At 44.0% G+C, this 17957-nt stretch overlaps 1 protein-coding gene across 2 annotated transcripts in view; it reads left to right on the forward strand.

Annotated features, from left to right (window-relative positions):
- FRAS1 (Fraser extracellular matrix complex subunit 1) overlaps nucleotides 1-16922 on the forward strand; it is a 299172-nt gene extending 282250 nt beyond the window's left edge. For both annotated transcript variants that reach the window (XM_043544852.1, XM_037896738.2), the window contains exons 69-74: nucleotides 787-946; nucleotides 2620-2736; nucleotides 7628-7794; nucleotides 8145-8350; nucleotides 10919-11065; nucleotides 12759-16922. In XM_043544852.1, coding sequence (XP_043400787.1) covers nucleotides 787-946; nucleotides 2620-2736; nucleotides 7628-7794; nucleotides 8145-8350; nucleotides 10919-11065; nucleotides 12759-13358 — 1397 coding nt within the window. In that variant the 3' untranslated portion in view covers nucleotides 13359-16922. The remainder of the gene's footprint in view (nucleotides 1-786; nucleotides 947-2619; nucleotides 2737-7627; nucleotides 7795-8144; nucleotides 8351-10918; nucleotides 11066-12758) is intronic.
- The last annotated feature ends 1035 nt before the right edge of the window (nucleotides 16923-17957 follow it).

The following is a 17957-nucleotide window of genomic DNA, read 5'->3' on the forward strand; positions in this document are numbered from 1 at the left end:
GTATATGGGTGAGGGCAATGTTCACGTTCAAAGAATTTATTTTTACCCAAAGGCCAATTTGCTTTTCTGCTGTTATCCTCTTAGCTGGTTGCTGTTTGTTTTATTCATTCCCTGGGTTTATTTGCACCATAATTCACCTGCATTGGGAAGGACTGGTAGTATTCTGTCTGCCTTACTCCTTTTCCACTTGTTCCTGCCCAGGGCAGGCCAGCTGTACTCTCTGCCTTCAGGCGCCAGTGCTCTAAGGAACAGGAAACCAGAGCAAGCCCAGTTTAATGCCAGGTATTGGGGACTCCCATCGCCAGCAGTGAAAGTGTCGGCATTAATAGTAGGCAGCTGGATGGAGTGAGGTTCCTATACACCAGAGTTTGCTGGCTGCTGTTAGAGTCAGCTGGTCGTGGCAGGAGACTACTTTTGTCATGGCCCTGTCTAGACGAATGACTTTCTGAAATCCTCTGATTGTTGCTCTGGCAACAGTGGGAGTGCTACTGTACATCAGCTGCGAGTGTTTTACCATTGTGGTGTTTGTAAATTTTCCTTAGGGCAGGCTTGATCCTGACTTTCACAAGTAACCATTGCTCACATGAGTTATCCCACTGAATTCCAAGTTCTTGAGGTCCAAGATTGGATCTTTTCATATTTTGTTTTATTTTAAACCTCTAATGGAACATTAGATATTCTACTGACCACCTCTCCAGCACGTGACTTCAACACAAGTTTGCAAGAAGGCTAGATACAGGTAAAAATATGTATCTGTAGGTGATGTATTTGTATTCCTCCATACAGGGCATTTTGTGATGGAACACCACACTCTGCCAGATGTGAAGTCTTTTATAATGACTCCAGACCACCTAGGAGGGATTGAGTTCGATCTGCAGCTTTTGTGGAGTGCACAGACTTTTGACTCCCCCTATCAGCTGTGGAGGGCAACCAGCTCCTATAACAGGTGAGGAAGGAGGACTGTGGGTACAATCGGCTTTATAGCTTCCATCGACAGAATGGTGTTTGTGCGTGCTGAGAATGCCAGCATTAACAGCATCCTGGAGCGAAGTGTCCAGTTCAGTCATACTAGCACTTAATTTCTCTCTCTGCTGTTATGGCATTAGCCACTAGCATGAAACTTTATTTCTGTTTATCGCCTGGGTGGCCTTGATAAATCCTCTAATCTGTTTGGATCTTGCCTAAGCCGAAAGGCTCTTTTGGGCCTAGGATATAAGAATAGAGGTATAATAAGTGAATGGCAACAGTCTCATCTGTCAGATATCCTGAACACATGGTCAGGGCTTCTTTTTATATGCTTGTAAGTGTTTGTCCAAGAACTTCTCACCTATCGTTTGTAGGGGCCTGGATAGGTCAGGGGATTGGTCATGGGATATGGAGTCTTTGGGCCTGATTTTCGGTTGCCCTGCACCTGTGTAGCTCTGGGGTAAATGACTACACAAGGTGCAAGGCAACTGACAATAAGGTTTCCATTCACTTCAATGGCAACAGCTGAATTATACTCTGGTTGGTGGGTAGCCCCTAATTTTGTTATTATCTGGTGGCTCCTTTGTCTTCCTCCTCCAGCTATGTTCTGTATCATCTTATATAATTGACACATCTTCAAAACCCCTTCTTCTCTTTATCCAATTGCCTCCTCTCCTCTTCTCCGTGTCCTATCTTCTGTTTGTTTACCTTAAATTGTAGGCCCTTTACAGCAGGGAATGTGTCTGATTCTGATACCCTCAGTCAATGGGACGACTTGTAGAATGAAATACTACTTTACTGGCTGAGTAAAGGTACTAGAATCTGGCCCTATGTTAGTAAGCACTATATACCTATATGGTTTCTCATAACAAGGATTGTTGGTGGCCTATGTAAAATGGATTCAGTGGCCTCAAGTCCAGTCATCACTATCTGCCTGGTGAGCAGGCTCTGCAAAGGGAACTAGAATTGAATGGCCTATGGAACCTGCATTACCTCAAGGTTTTGAGATGAGGCACATAGGAGGGCAGCTTTCACTGCTACAGCCGACGCTGTGTCTGTCATGTGAGTAAAGGAAGAGCTTAATCTCCAGGGCTGTCAATCCAGTTCCTTTCAAGTATACTGAATTCATTTTTGGGGGGGAACAAAATATTTGTGTAAGTAGCATGGAGGTACTGGTAGTGACTTCATTCCTAAGGGCGCATTGAGATTTGCACTTTAAAGCAGGATTTCAATCCCTGTGTTTCACAGTTTAATTAAAATTAAGGCTATCCTTGATATAAGTACTTATGCTATGATCTAGAAATATCTTCATTCACTCTGCTTTTCTTAGTATCATTTCAGTAAATGATCCCTTGTCTCTCATCCAGCTGTGTTCATTCACACAGGCAAATAGAGCATCTTTAATTATTGTGGACCAAATTCTCATCCCTGCTGTAACTCCACTGGAATTGATGGAGTTACACCTGGTGGTGGTGGTTCAAAACTTTTATCTTCAGTATTAGAATAGTGCAACATGCATGGATAATCATTTGTACTAATGAGAAAATGCTGGATGCAAGAAGCTATGCAACTGCCCATCTGATAAATGTTTCCAGGCAGGTAAACAACTCCCAGATTAATACGGTAACCATGGCATCTCCCATCTGTTTCCAGGAAGGACTATTCTGGAGAGTACACAATCTACTTAATCCCTTGTACTGTGCAGCCCACACAGCCGTGGATTGACCCAGGAGACAAGCCATTGGCATGTACTGCTCATGCCCCAGAAAGGTGAGGAGAGGCACTATTCTCCTGTTTCACTGCTCTCTCAGACCTCAAGGCCTGCATTCAGAGTTGTTATAAATGTGTTAACTTCAAGGGAGTGGAGCATATGAGTAACTGATAGTTTGTGGGGTCAGAAATGAAGAACCCTCCACTGAAAGAGATCGAAGTGTGTGGACATAGGAATGAGGCATAGTTATATTGAGAGGTGAATGTGGTTGGGGTACACGAATTTCATAGATATTCAAAAAAGCCACTTAGTTATTCAAACAGAATGTGTGCAGGGGAATATGTCCCCAGAGGAGGAGGAGTAACGTACACAGCACCACAAGCTGAAATGGTTTAGATCAGTGTTGACTTTGTGCTAGCTTTACAAGGATACTGTCTGTCTCCGTGCATCATTTGCATGGACACAGCAGGCATATGCCATGAGCTATAACAACAGCAGAAACAAGAGGGAGAAAACTCCCTTTTGGCTTTGAATTCTAGCAGTGAATGAGACTATCCTCCATCAAAATAGTTGAACAGGGCTCCCTCAACATTAAATCTATACTTTGACTGGAGCCACTCAGAACGGTTTGTAACATGGCTAGTTTCACTACTTCTGAGCCCTTGGCTCGGATGTCAGCAAAAAATGGTCAGAAAGGCAGGGGAAAGCATGAGATCTTTTTTGTTTCCTTTTGCTTCTGTCAAAGACAATCTGTAACACAGGCCTGATTGTCACAGGTGCTGAATATCAGTAGCTCCAGTGGGAGCTGCAGTGCTCAGGACAACTGAAAATCAGAACCACGTTGTTCTCGTTCTCCTTTTGGGGTGAAGTTCACTGCCCCCACCCTCATACACTCAGCCAGAGTAATTGGGCTGCATGCAGGCTACTAAGTAGGAGTTGGGTTGTAGAAGATGAAATTCACTGTCCTAATCTATGGCTCTTCTGTGATCACTACTAAAGGTGGGTTAGTGGCCACTGTCTTTCTCCATCCTTTATGGGGCATTTGGGTATATGAAACTCATGCTCATTCCCTTGGCCTGCCTGCAAACCCCAGATCCATGCTGGTTTAGTCAGTCCCAATTCCATGGCTTGTAGGTGATGCAGAAGCCCACAACGAATCTGCCTGCTCCCCCCTGAACAGAAGTTGATCCAGTAAAAGATATTACTTCACCCACCTTTTGTGTCTGCTCCCCACTAGACAGCCCTGCCCATAGGCTTAAATAGTGTGCAGTAGCCCTCCTCAACTGAGAAAATGTCACGCTTGATGCATAGCCTTTATACCAGGCAACAGCTATTTGTTATTAATGAGTGTTGTGCCCCATATGCTCCAGTTTGAGCATATAAACAGTAGGAAATAAAGCTCCAAAGTGTCAAACAATAGTATCACAGCTGCTGGGTTCTTCTGTAGACTCCCGTGCTCTTAGCAGATGCTACATCTCTGGAGGAAAATGCTGACTTGTGGTGTCTGCAGCTCAGGGGAAGATAAGAGTCTAAGGTTGAGTCTTACACACAGATTTTGTAGAACTGTGTCGGTTAGGGGTGTGATTTTTTCGTAGAAATAATTACACCGGCATAAATCCTAGTGTAGATGTCATTACTTGTATAAAGGTGCTTTATACCAGTATAGCTTATTCCCCTTCCCATATGGCAATAAGCTAAACCAGTATAAGTACCTTTATATCAGTATAACTGTGTCCACTCTAGGGTGTTCCGATTTAACTATATGGGTATGTTTAAAGTGGCATAACTTATGTGTGTGGACAAGTCCAAGCTACCTTACCTTCTTTTCTTCTTCGAGTGCTTGCTCATGTCCATTCCATATTAGGTATGTGTGCTCACCACGTGCTCTGGTGCCGGAAGATTTTCCCTCAGTGGTATCCGTAGGGGACTGGCTCTGGTGACCCCGGAGTGGCGCCTGCATGGCGTAGTATAAGGGGTGCCACCGGCTCTCCCCACCCTCAGTTCCTTCTTGCCGCCAGTCACGGTGTTGGAACATCTGCTGCTTCAGCTAGCGTTGTTTCGTTTTCTGTTCTTGTGAACTTTGAAAACCTGTAACATAGTTTTATATAGTTAGTAGTTTCTTAGTTACCGTTAGTAGTAGTTCTCAACTTTTCGTTAGTCCCAAACGGGACTCAGCCGGATGACGGAGCATGCCCCGGTCCCCAGGCTTTAAGCCCTGCGATCGCTGCAAATGGCCTATGCCTGTCAGTGAGACTAAGGTGCTTAGGCAAAGGGCACATAAGCAACAAGTGCCATATTTGCAAGTCCTTCAAACCTAGGACGAAGAGGGAGCGTGATATCTGTCTAAGAGCACTCCTAATGGAGTCGGCACTCACTCTAGCAGCGGAGCAGCAGCCCGACTCCACACTAAGCACCGCAGCCTCCACGGCTCCAGGGAAGAAGCCGGAAAAGACTGGGCGGGGAAGATCGCCTACCTCCAATAAGGGACAGAAAAGGGCCTGGGGTGAGCCACAACCCGTGCCAGGCAGCTCAACACCCCCAGCACAAATCAAGCAGTGCAGCCCATCCCATGCTTTGCCTGCGACCCCAGGTAGCGGTGCAGGCCCTATCCAGCTTTAGGTGCTGTCGACACCAGAAGCTCTTTGAACAGCTCAAGAGATCCTGACGCTCCCACTGCCACCCACATCTGCTCCTGCAGTACCTTGGTCTTGGAGAAAACCCATGTTGGGACCTATGCATGTCCCTGCCTCAGCGGTACCGATCCCCATCGAGAGGGACGTCCCGCCAGCGTTCGCCCACCCGAAGCTGTCACGCCTCAAGACTGGAGAGACAGGCTCAGTGGAGTCCTCTTCGGTCCCCGCACCGGGGGCACCGATAGAGGGACTCGAAGTGTACCTTGCTGGTAGATTGGCACAGACCCTCTGAGGCACGCGTCACCCGGCAAGAACTCTGGGACCAGCCCCGACCGTCTCCAAGGGCCCAGGACCGATCGGACACCAGAGACCGCCTATCACTGAGCCATCATTGCCTGTCTCCTAGAAGGAGGTCTCCCTGCTCAGGACGATCCTCCCGGCAACCACCCAATAGTAGCTCCCGGTCCCATTCAACATCCCGGTACTGGTCAAGTAGCATGAGGCGTGGATCGCCGGGTATCCAACGCAGATATGCCGAACGCTGGTGGTCCCCGAGAACCCAACCAAGAGAGTCTCGCTCGGACAGGTCGACTTCAGGATGCAGCGACCGGCACCGGTTGGACAAGAGCTACCGCTCGGCCCGATCCTGGTCACCCACTACCGACTGTTCCGCTGGTCGCTCCGGCTCAGAACGAGGTTCCCTGCCTGTGGGACAAGCCCTGCTACTGGCGATGCCATCTATATTATCGGCATCGAAAGCTGTCCCATGGACCCAAGCACAATGGCCGGCTCCATGGTATCTGTGGAACCCCTGGGGGTTCACCCAACCTTTCCAGGCTGCCCGATCGGTGTGGGGAACCTCGGAGAGGCCAGCGGCCTCAGTATCCCGTCCCCCTTCAGTGCTCCATACTTTGGGGGGGTAAGACCCCAAATGTCCAAGAGGACCCAGTGGCACAAGCTGCTGGACCACCAATGGATGTGGAGGTTCCCACGGCACTGGAATCGTCCTAGTCATCGCCAGACGAGGCCCCTTCACCCAGTTCCTCAGGATGATGCCAGGCTCCCTGACCACGACAGGAGGAAGGCATCAGAGAGGGAGTCCTTGCTCAGACCCTGTAGAGAACAAAACCGGTGGCATTTCCTGTTCTGTCTGGTAGCGAACAGGTCCACTTGGGGAGTCCCCACCTTTGGAAGATCATGCAGGCTACCTCTGGATGGAGCAACCACTTGTGGTGAGAGGAGAAGTCCCTGCTGAGCTGGTCTGCCAGCGTATTCCTGACACCAGGAAGGTGACAAGCTTCCAGGTGGATTTTATGGCTGATGCAGAAGTCCCAGAGACGGAGCGCCTCCTGACAGAGAGCCGACGAGCATGCTCCCCCTTGCCTGTTGATGTAGAACATTGAGGCTGTGTTGTCCGTCAGGACTCGTAACACCTTGCCAGACAGGTGGGGAAAGAAAACACTGCACGCCGGCTGGACTGCTCGGAGCTCTTTGACGTTTATTTGTAACCATGCCTCCTCCAGAGACCTCTTCCCCTGTGTCTGAAGATTGCCAAGATGTGCCCCCCCAGCTGAAGTCGGAGGTGTCCAACACCAACTTGATGGAGTGAGGAGGGTTGTTGAATGGAAGGAATCCTTTCCAGGACTGTCCTGTGGTCAGTCCACCATCTCAGTGAGGTAAGTATCGTCTGGGGAATGGTAACAATCTTCTCCAGGGGGTCTTGGGACGGGGAATAGACCGTCGCCAGCCATTGTTGCAGGGGCCGCATCTGGAGCCTGGCATGGCAGACCACACAAGTGTATGTTGTCATGTACACCAGCAGGCGCTGGCAGACCCTGGCAAAGATCAAGAGAGACCAGGCGCAGGTTATCATGATCGCCCATAATCGCCTATCCATGGCCCATGAACTCCTACCCACCTCCAGGGGTACTGTTTGGAGTCACCCAATATGGAATGGACATGAGCAAGCACTTGAAGAAGAAAAGACAGTTACCTGTTCCGTAACTGGTGCTCTTCGAGACGTGATGCTCATGTCCATTCTGTAATCTGCTGTCCTTCCCCACTGTCAGAATTTCTGGCAAGAAGGAACTGAGGGTTGGGGGAGGTGGCGGTGCCCCTTATACTGTGCCATGCAGGCGCCACTCCAGGGGGCGCCAGAGCCGGTCCCCTACCAATACTGCTGATGGAAAAACTTTTGACACCGGTGCATGTGACAAGCACACACACCTAATATGGACTGGACATGTGCAACACATCTCAACACCAGTTCTGGAAAAGGTAACTGTCTTTTTTTTTTTTCTCCTCCTCCCAAATTTAGATTTTTGATCCCAATTGCCTTCCAGCAGACAAACCGCCCAGTTCCTGTCGTATACTCTCTGAACACAGAGTTTCAGCTCTGTAACAATGAGAAAGTATTTTTGATGGATCCCACGAAATCTGAAATGTCTTTGGCAGAAATGGATTACAAAGGAGCTTTTTCAAAGGGTAAGGCTTTTTCCTTCGCCTTGTTAATTTACTTTAGCTAAAGGATCCATCTGTGCAGCCTCTATTATTGTGTAAGAGAAATGATGTGATATCGGAGATTCGTCTTGCCTATGTGAGCATGCTGTGTTACAGAATCATGCTACAACCCTGTAAGACCATGCCTATAACTGTTGTATAATACAGTCATACCACAATATGGCACCATCTACATCGGCAACTCTAAACTCTATCATAATATTATTCCCCAGCCTGGTTAATTTGGCTGTGTAGGTGGTCTCTTTAGTCTTTCTGAATAGCTCCTCTTCCTCCCCTGTATATAAATATGACTATTATTCTCTCAACCTTGTCAGGTCAAATCCTATATGGCCGTGTGCTTTGGAATCCCGAACAAAATCTAAATGCTGCCTACAAACTGCAGCTGGAAAAAGTCTATCTGTGTACTGGCAAGGATGGTTATGTGCCTTTCTTTGACCCTACTGGAACAATCTATAATGAAGGGCCACAGTATGGCTGTATTCAACCCAACAAGTACCTAAAACACAGATTTCTGCTACTGGTAGGTTGTACACTGGACAAAATTGTGACACGGAATTGTGGCAGCTGTGGAGTTGTGGGTAGTTATGTCAGGGCAGATTCTGGAACCATCTCTTTGCTAAACCGTGTGAGAATCTGTGACAGGAACACTTTGTATTTCTGATATTGCCTTTGGTCTGATAAAATTCCATGGAGAGCCAGTGAGGTTGAGCAAATCTCAAAGACACAGTTCACATCACAAAATTACTGAATGAAGATGGAGACGAAACTACTCTCTTACCCAGGTCAGGAGTGAGGCACAATGAGGCCCATTCCAGATGAGGAAAATGAGCCATTTAGCAAGCACGATAGCTGCCACATCTTAAATAGCATGTTTTAAACATCACCTTGTTTAGACCAAGGCGGTGATGTTGAAACACACTTTAGCTTGTCGTGGGTAACACTATGGTCCCTGTGTTTAGCTAACATGTTTGTGAAATGGCACCACATTTTCCTAGTGTAGACAGACCCTGACTGGACAGGAGGGGAAGCTTTCCCAGCTGTTGTCCGCACTGTGCACGTTCCGTGTATAAAACAACCTCATGTTCTGGATTGTTGATCCAGCATCTTTCATGAGCACTAAATTCGCTTTCTCTTCTTCACATACACTGTGTAACTAAAACCCAGGCTGTTTGTTTGATCCATAGCTCTCATTTTTTAGTTTAGTCTGCTCAATCGCTCTCCTCAGGCCTTGTCTACACCAGGCTTTTTTGTCTCCAAGTTTGCAGCATGGCTCCCAGTGCAGGTAGACCGACAATAGCAGTGTGATCGTGGCAGCTCAAGCTAGCCACCCGAGTATATACCCAGGGATCAGGCAGATTTTGTAGTAGGGTCGCTAGCTTGAGCTGCTGCCCATGCTGCCACAGCCACACTCCAGTTCTTAGCATGCTAGCTAAAGGGATCCTCTGGAGGCAGCCGTACACCTGTGTTCCTCAGTGCCAGCACTGGGGGAATCCTCCCATAGCTGGATACAAGGCCTTTAGGGCTCTTTTAGGCCACTCTAGCCCCTTTATGCGGCATAAGTGGGCTGGAGCAGGGGTGAGGTTCTCACCTGTAGAGTAGACACGCCTTTAGTTCTGTGTGCTTTCACTGAAATATTTGCCTGCAGGGCTGTCTGTATCCCACTTTTTCTTATATGTTCCTAATGCAAGTAGCATCTTACTGCACAGCTATGTGAAAGGCAGGAGGGTGGGGGTTTTAGATCATATTAAATATAAATCCAAATCTTGTGGACGTTACCCATCTTTTCCTCACTCCTTATTCAGACACCTTTCCGTTGGTCTGAGGACTGGGAAAAAGTTGAGGAACGTCCTTGTGATTTTCTCCATTAAAAATGAGGTCTAAAGGTTATACAAATATATTTGTAACAACAGCCCCCTCAGCATATAGAAGGACGTTTACCCATCAGTTTAACAAAAATCCTCTTTCATTGTATGAAATAGTGATTAGTGCACACCACATGTTGAACTGTAAGTGCAGACTTTGAAATTAACATTTACCAGGGTCCTGGATGGCAGTCATGCTACCATTCAGCAGCATAATAAAAGGTACCCTTAGTATTCTGAGTAAATTTTCATGCATCTATGTATTAGGCTGGTTACACACGGCACTGGGGTGTTTAGTTTAATAAATCTAATCTAGGAATGGTCTATTACAAACAAAATATGAAATGCTGTAAATCAAATTGCAATTATAATTATTTCTTATGCTCTGAAATGCCTTTATTAAAAATTATTCTTACCTAAGTCCTAGGAGCTGGCACTTTGCACAACCACTTGCATGGACCTGGGACTTGGGTTTGACTTTTGGCTGAGAGAGGTGGGGCATTATTCTTGGACCTGGATTCTTGCTTCCGCTCTGAGAGATCTGCAGAGGTGACATGCTTAGCCTCAGGTGGCTGTGGCTAATTTATTGAGCCCCAGACACATACCCACATGGATCTCAACACTGTATTAGGGCCTCCGTGTTCATTTTTATGTTTGATTGAGCAGCGCTTGATGATGTCCTTTTTAGTGAAGTCCTCCTGAGTCTAGTTCAGCAGGGAATTGTTGGCTGTGGCTTGGTCTTTGCAGGAAGAAGGGAAGCTGAAGTAAGAAACTGGGAGAGTAGCAGAACTCTAACAGGAGCACAGAAGTCTCTCTCTGGGGAAAATAACGGCAACTGGATAATTTATGAAAAAAACTGGTTTAAATTTCTCTTGGGGAAAAAACGAAAGGCAATATTAGGAATAGGGACACTTATGTCTTTGGATTAGCACCCGGAGTTAAGGAAGGAGTGTGTTTTAAGGAAGATTTTGTCTCGAGAGGATGGCCTTTAGATGCACAAGAAGAGAGCCGTGCTGGGTCAGCTTGGAAGGAGGCACAAGGACATGAGTGAGAAATGCTCTTCTTGTGTCCTTTTGCTGCTTCCTATAACACATTAACCAAAAAGTCAACTTTGACAAACCTCAGTTGTCATGTAGCTGTTGATTGCCAGTTTGTTACTAATGCATGTGTCACCCATAGAGTATGTTCACATTTCTTCAGTACATACTGCTTTCTGTAAATTCCAGGACCGAAACCAACCTGAAGTTACTGATAAGTACTTCCACGATGTACCTTTTGATGCCCACTTTGCCTCTGAATTGTCTGATTTCCACTTGGTGAGCAGCATGCCAGGAGTGGATGGATTTACTATGAAAGTGGATGCTCTCTACAAGGTGCGTTGCATGAGATGTACAGCACCACAAACCAAAATTTGTGTTGCAGACAGTCCAAGATACTTTGTGCTTTACAGACTCTAGGCCTGACCCTGTATGTATAGAATTCCAACACACACTAGGGCAAGCCTTGCAGTCTTATCTAATTTTCTGTGGACAAAGGCAGCACATATTTCCTAGTGCCAGAAACACTCTTCAACAATTTAGGGCTCTAATTCTGTACTGGGATCCACTAGCACAGCACTAGTCTGTATCCATGCAGAGTCTCATTGAACCCAGGTCATATTAACTTCTTTTAATGCTAATCTTCAGGGAGGAATTCCTTAGTGTTCAGTTTGCGAATGTGCTGAGCCCCTTTAACTTATTCTGAAGTCCACAGGAATTTAGAGTACTTAGCAGTTCTCCCGGGATCAAGCCACTCAGTTACAAAGGTGGAATTCCTAGAAGGTGGGTGCTGTCTCTGCATAGTTACCCAGCAAGATATGACTCAATGAGCAAGTTTAGAATATAGGTGAGATCTACATTGTCAACAGCTACATGAAGGAAGCCATCTATCAGTGGGTTTTACAGGAGCTGTATGTTAATCAATTTGAAGGTTCCTATTGACTCATTGCACATTGATTCAGCCCCTTAGCTATGGTGGGCTCTTGGACAAGGAACTTGCTCTTCCCTGAGATTCATCTCAGCTCACCTTAAAATCATCATATGTTGGAACAAGAGGCATTAGATGGGAGAATTTTATAAACTGTATTAAATAAATATGCATTATTTTCCCCTTCCCCTCCCTTACACTTTTCCCACATTTTCCCATTGAACTCTATTTGGATTTAGGGCTGCCCAGCATTCTTGAGGATCAGACCCTAAATTAGACAATGAATACCGTTCAGACAAAGTTCAGCTCCCCACCAACGTCCAGACTGGATTTATTTGTTTGACCTTTCCTAAGACAGTGCTGTATTTAGTTTTTAAAATATATTTATAATTAAATATTTGTAATGACAGTTCTCCAAGCCATTCAGCAAAGAGTCTCTTTTAAAAGAGTTATTATTTATGAATAATTTATTAGGATTATCATAGTTATCAGAGCTGGTCAAAAACCATAAACAAATTTATAAAAACAATTTTACTGTTCTTTCAAAAATCAAAAACTGTCAAACTTTCAGAAGTTAAAAATGGAAAAAAATATGAATTTTTGGGCATCAGACAAATAATGTTGACACAAAATGACATAAAGGAAATTTTAAAAAATCCAACCAGCTATTTATTTATTTATTATTTCTAGAACTGGACAGAACATTTTAAAATGATTAACACTGAAACAAAATATTGACAAAATATTCTGGGCAATACTTGCCCCCATCTTTTGGTCACCAAAAATTGTTAATATATTGCTATTGGTCACCAAACTGTGTGATAGTGTGATGGCTTCCATTGTGGTCGGTGCATGGAGAACTGAATGAGGACCTCCAGAGCTAAAACCATGAGCTGCTACAGCTTGAGCTAAAGCTCCCCGAGGACTGTAACAGACCCATAATATCTGTGAATCAGGCACAGACAGGTACCTATAACATGCACTTGTCCCTGGCTTATAGAGTAGCACTTACCTATTTCCATCTGCTATGAACAGAATTCTAGCATCACTTTAGCTAAAGTCCCAGAGTAAAGTCTCTTGTGTGTATGTGCTGTCATAAAGGTGGAAGCTGGACACCAGTGGTACCTTCAGGTGATCTATATAATTGGCCCAGAAACCATTGCAGGGCCCCGTGTTCAACGGTCTCTCACTCACCACCTGAAACGCAGCCGCAGGGACCTGGTGGACAACAACGGCAGACTGATTCTGGATGACTCCTTGATCTATGACAATGAAGGCGACCAAGTCAAGAATGGCACCAACATGAAATCGCTGAGCCTGGAGGTGCAGGAAGCAGTCACGGCTGCTTCCTTATCACAAACAGGGGCGTCCATAGGAAGTGCTTTTGCTGCCATCATGCTGCTGCTGCTCGTGCTCCTGTTAGTTTGCTTCATAACTAGGAAATGTCGAAAGCAGAAGAAGAAGAAGAAAAAGCCTGCCAAAGACATCATGGAGGAATATCCTCTCAACACCAAGATAGAAGTACCCAAGAAAAATATAGAAAGGGCAGAGAAGAACATAAACAGACAATACTGCACTGTAAGGAATATCAATATATTAAGTGACAATGAGGGTGCCTACAAGGTCAAAGGTGCGAAGGTCAAACAAGTGAACTTAGAGGTCAAAGTTCACAACAATTTACATGATGGAACAGAAGTTTGAGAGTGCACATTTTTTTTTGTAAAAGCTTTTTATAAATTGTAAAAGAAAAAAATTAAAAATTTACTGGTATTTTTATAGTCTTGTGGAAAAGGGAAGAATATAGCTTTGAGTGTTGGACAGCAATGCATCCTCCCATGCTTCAACTCACAACTGAGCTACCTCATTCAAAGCAGGACTGTGTGACACACCCAGGGCAGAAAACATTGAAACTTTCATGTGGTATCTCTACCAACACTCAGTTCTGTTTTACGCTACACCAATAACAGCATTCCTGGCAGCCAAATATTTACGTAAGCTCTACAGTGATTCTAACAAGAACAGTTAATTGTAATGGGGTTTAATAATGCTGTAAGATGAACAGGGCAGTGCAGTATCCTTAGATCAGATGCACAGTGTTTCGCAAAGATCCTTGTAAGAGCTGGAATCTATTCAATTCCACTCTATACTGCTTTCCTTTGCTCTTCCTTTTTGCTGGAAGACGTCACGCAGAACATGACTGTTTTGGTCAAGCATACAGGCACACACAGCCAGTTCTGAAATTAATGCCAGTATCTTCTCAATGGATGATCTGCATGGGAGTGAAATGCTCTTCGAGAAAATCACCGCATGCAGAGGGTCCACACATAGCAGCGGGTATCACTTAAGCCCCATGTTAAAGGGAAATTAAGTTGTGCCCAGGACCTTCTGCACTGGAGTGATTGTCACTCTCAAATGAGTGTGAATCTTCCATTGTTCTCCATCCTGGAGATTTACGGTGAAATCCTGGCCCCCTTGAAGTCAATGGCAAAACTCCCATTGACTTCACTCTGACTCTTTGAACTACTAATCCCACCACCTGTCCTTCCAACTCAGTGAAGTCTGGAACCCAAAATCATCTCTGTTTGGTCTCCCAGTCTGTAGCAGCAGCAGCAGCAACATAATAAGATTGAAACACCTTTCATTGAGAACCCTCCACAAAGTCAGTGCAAAGAACTATTTGGAGCAGTCTAGATGAGGGGGTTGTCCACTTGGGGGTTGCAGACAGTTGGTTGTGGGCCACAGTGCCCTTCCCATATTGTTAAATGGGAAGGAATCCTAGTTAAATCCCAGCTATATGGGAGGAGAGTCCTAGTATTGAAAAGAGCAAAAACCATTGATAAGGATAAAGCAGTTGAAATGTTCTAACTTTTGCTTACAATGATCTGAGCACTTTGTACTGTAGTGTGTTACATTTTCATGGTGCTGTACCGATATTAATGAACCTCTTAGCATTATTCCAAACCTGATATTTGATTTTGGTGAGATACCAAACTTTTTCTCCCCTGACCCTCAGTCACATACAGTACAGATGGAACAGTTGCTCTACTGCATGATGCACTAGAAAATAGTGTGCACAAGCACGCCATGCCTGTTATTTATTAAACAATATTGCATTATCTGCACTGATTTCCGAACTCCTCAGTAACCTTTACACTCCTGGGTGCATTTTAAACTGCATGAAGTGTGGAACACACACATCCCCCAGACTTTGAGTTCCAGCTATGTGCAAACTGGAAGTAAAGCAGCTGGTACTCACTATTGCCTGCCAATTTTAGGGTTTTAGGTTTTCCCACACCATTACAAAAACCCACAGCACAACATGTGTCCTTGTTTTTAAGAAGGTTCTCTTCATTTTAAATTTATTATTTTTTAAAATGGAGGGACAAAAAAGCCAAAACTTGTTTTGACTGCAGTAGAGCAACTGCAACTCTGGTACCTAATGATTCCATTCACACTTTATAGTAAGGTTCCATTCATAAATCTAATAAATCATAAATAATAAATTACAAATTATTAATAGATGTTTTAGTAAATAATAATAATAAAGGAGATCAGTTTCATTATCCCTTTTTATGTATGGGGAAATTGAGGCACAGAGTCGGGAACTGACTTGCCCAACATGACCCAGGAGACCCCAGTGGCAGAGCCAGGAATAGACTCCTGAGTCTCAGGGGACAGTTCACTAGTCACTAGGCTACAAGGGTTAATCAATTGTTATAGAGGCCAAGAGTTTGCTTATAATCTTTTGACACATTCTACTGATGTGCTGATAAACATCTGTATCTTATGGCTGCAACAGGCTTATAACATCACTGCTCATGTATTAACCCTTTTCAAACTATTTATAAATGGAACATCACTATGAAGTGTGACCATGATTCCTTTAGCTGTGTCCCCCATCTCTATTATAATATTTCCTGATGTGGCACCATTTCAGGTTTGTTTCTGGTAGCTCAGGTACTTGGTTTACATACTCATACTCACACCAACGTCACACAGACATTCCTAAACAATCAATATTTTGGGTTGTCAAAGATATGATATTACTTTTCTGGGTCTTTTAGGCATTTGGCCAGAAGGTATTTGTTTGTTTCTCCCACAGATTCAACAGCAACTGGATAATATGTGTAAATATAATATGCAATGTGCATTTTCTGAGTGGCGGTGAGATCTGATTATTCAGCTTAAATATTTACAGGGGGGTCTGTTCTCCCTGTGATGCATGCAGACTGCTCCCATCAGTAATTGTTTTAGACTGCAAGCTCTGCATGGCAAGGACTGTCTGCTTTGTGTCCTGAACAGCACTGAGTTGCTCAGTGGCTAACACCAGATATATCATAGTGTTAAATGAGAGTTTTATGCATATGTTTATGGAAGCTGAGAGGTGGAAAGTGGCAGTAAAGCCATCTGATTTCACACAACACTGTGTAATAACAGAACCTGAGATCCTTCCTGTGTAATGTTCACAAAACAAATACAGGAACCACCCCCGGCAGATTAATTATGACAACCTCACACTAGTGACTTGCCTATGAAAAATTAAAACGCCTGCAAAATTTGGGGTGTTCCTTCATCTCACTTTGATTGTCAATATCCGCTCTGTTAGATGTACACTTCAAATGAAAGTGTTGAAGCTTTGGATTTGAGACTTAATCATTTTATTCACAATTGTCAGCTGTATTTTATATATGTTGATCAAGACTGTGGATGCTATTTCATTTCATTCAGATATGTCGCACCCACATAGTCTCAGCTTCTGCAGTTTGCTTGTTAATGAATTATAAATCCTACTGTACTTTTTTTTTTTTTTTAAGTATTGAAATTAGTACAAATAAAACTTTGGAAGTTCATTTTCTCTTGTGTATTATGGTGCTGTATAAATAAAAAAAGAGCCAAGGTGCAATGTTACAGTTCTCCATATTTGTACAATTGTTTTAACCTGATGACACTGGGGACATTATATATTTCTGCTCCTAAGAAATAATAATGTTGAGACAGGCTTATGTATGACTGCATTTTTCTGACCTTGTGTGTGCATATGTTTTGATATCCTTCAGTTATTTTACTGTGCACTGCACCCCCGGGGAAGACCATCTGATATGATCTGAATATATCACTTGTGGTGCTGTCAACCTGTTTCTTGAATCTCATTATAATGTATGTATTTTGAATATCACTCTATTTGTTATGGAGTTAATGGTTTTTTTCATGCAGAACAACATGTCACAATACAATTTTTTTGGCTAATAAACAACATTTTGGTTACTTTTTGACACAAGCTTTCAATTTATTTAATTCTTCATGACACACATGAAGCACCTGAATCTCTCTAGTCAGTGCTTTGAAGAAAGATGTCTTAAAGTGAGACACGCATAGTGTTATCCAAAAGTTCAGTTATAGCCTAATTATTTCCCATTAAATTAGCAGTCATGTTATCGTTGTTCAGCATTAAATTTAAAAAAATTACCTCATATCTAGCTAAACTCTAAAGGCTATCAGTGTCTCCTCAATCATTTTACAAGAACTATTTAGAAACAGACTTCAGGAATTTAGGTGGGGTTACTCACCTCCACAGGTAACTACTTCCTTGTCCCAATCTGTGAATCCCAGATAAGACAGCCCCACTATGTCTTACTTATTCTTTTTTATTTAAAAAATTCTCAAAATTTTGTTTCCTTTTTTTTTTAATATTGAAATCTCGGATTTTTTCCCTCTGTCATCCTTTCTTCTCTTCTCTTCTCTATATTTTTATAGACTCATAGACTTTAAGGTCAGAAAGGATCATCATGATAATCTGACGTCCTGCACATTGCAGGCCACAGAACGTCACTCCTGTTATAGACCCGTAACCTCTGGCTCAGTTACTGAAGTCCTCAAATCATAGTTTAAAGACTTCAAGTTACAGAGAATCCACCATTTACACTAGTTTAAACCTGCACGTGACCCGTGCCCCATGCTGCAGAGGAAGGCGAAAAACCCCCAGAGTCTCTGCCAATCTGACCCAGGGGAAAATTCCTTCCCGACCCCAAATTTGGCAATCAGTTAGACCCTGAGCATGTGGGCAAGACCCACCAGCCAGATACTTGGGAAAAAATTCTCTGTAGCAACTCAGAGCCCTCCCTATCTAGTGTCCCATCACTTTTCTTCTTTTCATTTTATTCTTTCCACAGAAAAAATATGACTGCCACTTAAAATTCCAGCCACTACACACTTATCACCATTTCCTGAAAAAGAGCTAAACTGCGCAAGTTGGGTGTAACAGGGAAATCTTAATCCTCCTCATTGAAATGAAAGACTCTC

The sequence above is a fragment of the Chelonia mydas genome, chromosome 4 (assembly GCF_015237465.2).
Source record: "Chelonia mydas isolate rCheMyd1 chromosome 4, rCheMyd1.pri.v2, whole genome shotgun sequence".
Lineage (NCBI taxonomy): Eukaryota > Metazoa > Chordata > Testudines > Cheloniidae > Chelonia > Chelonia mydas.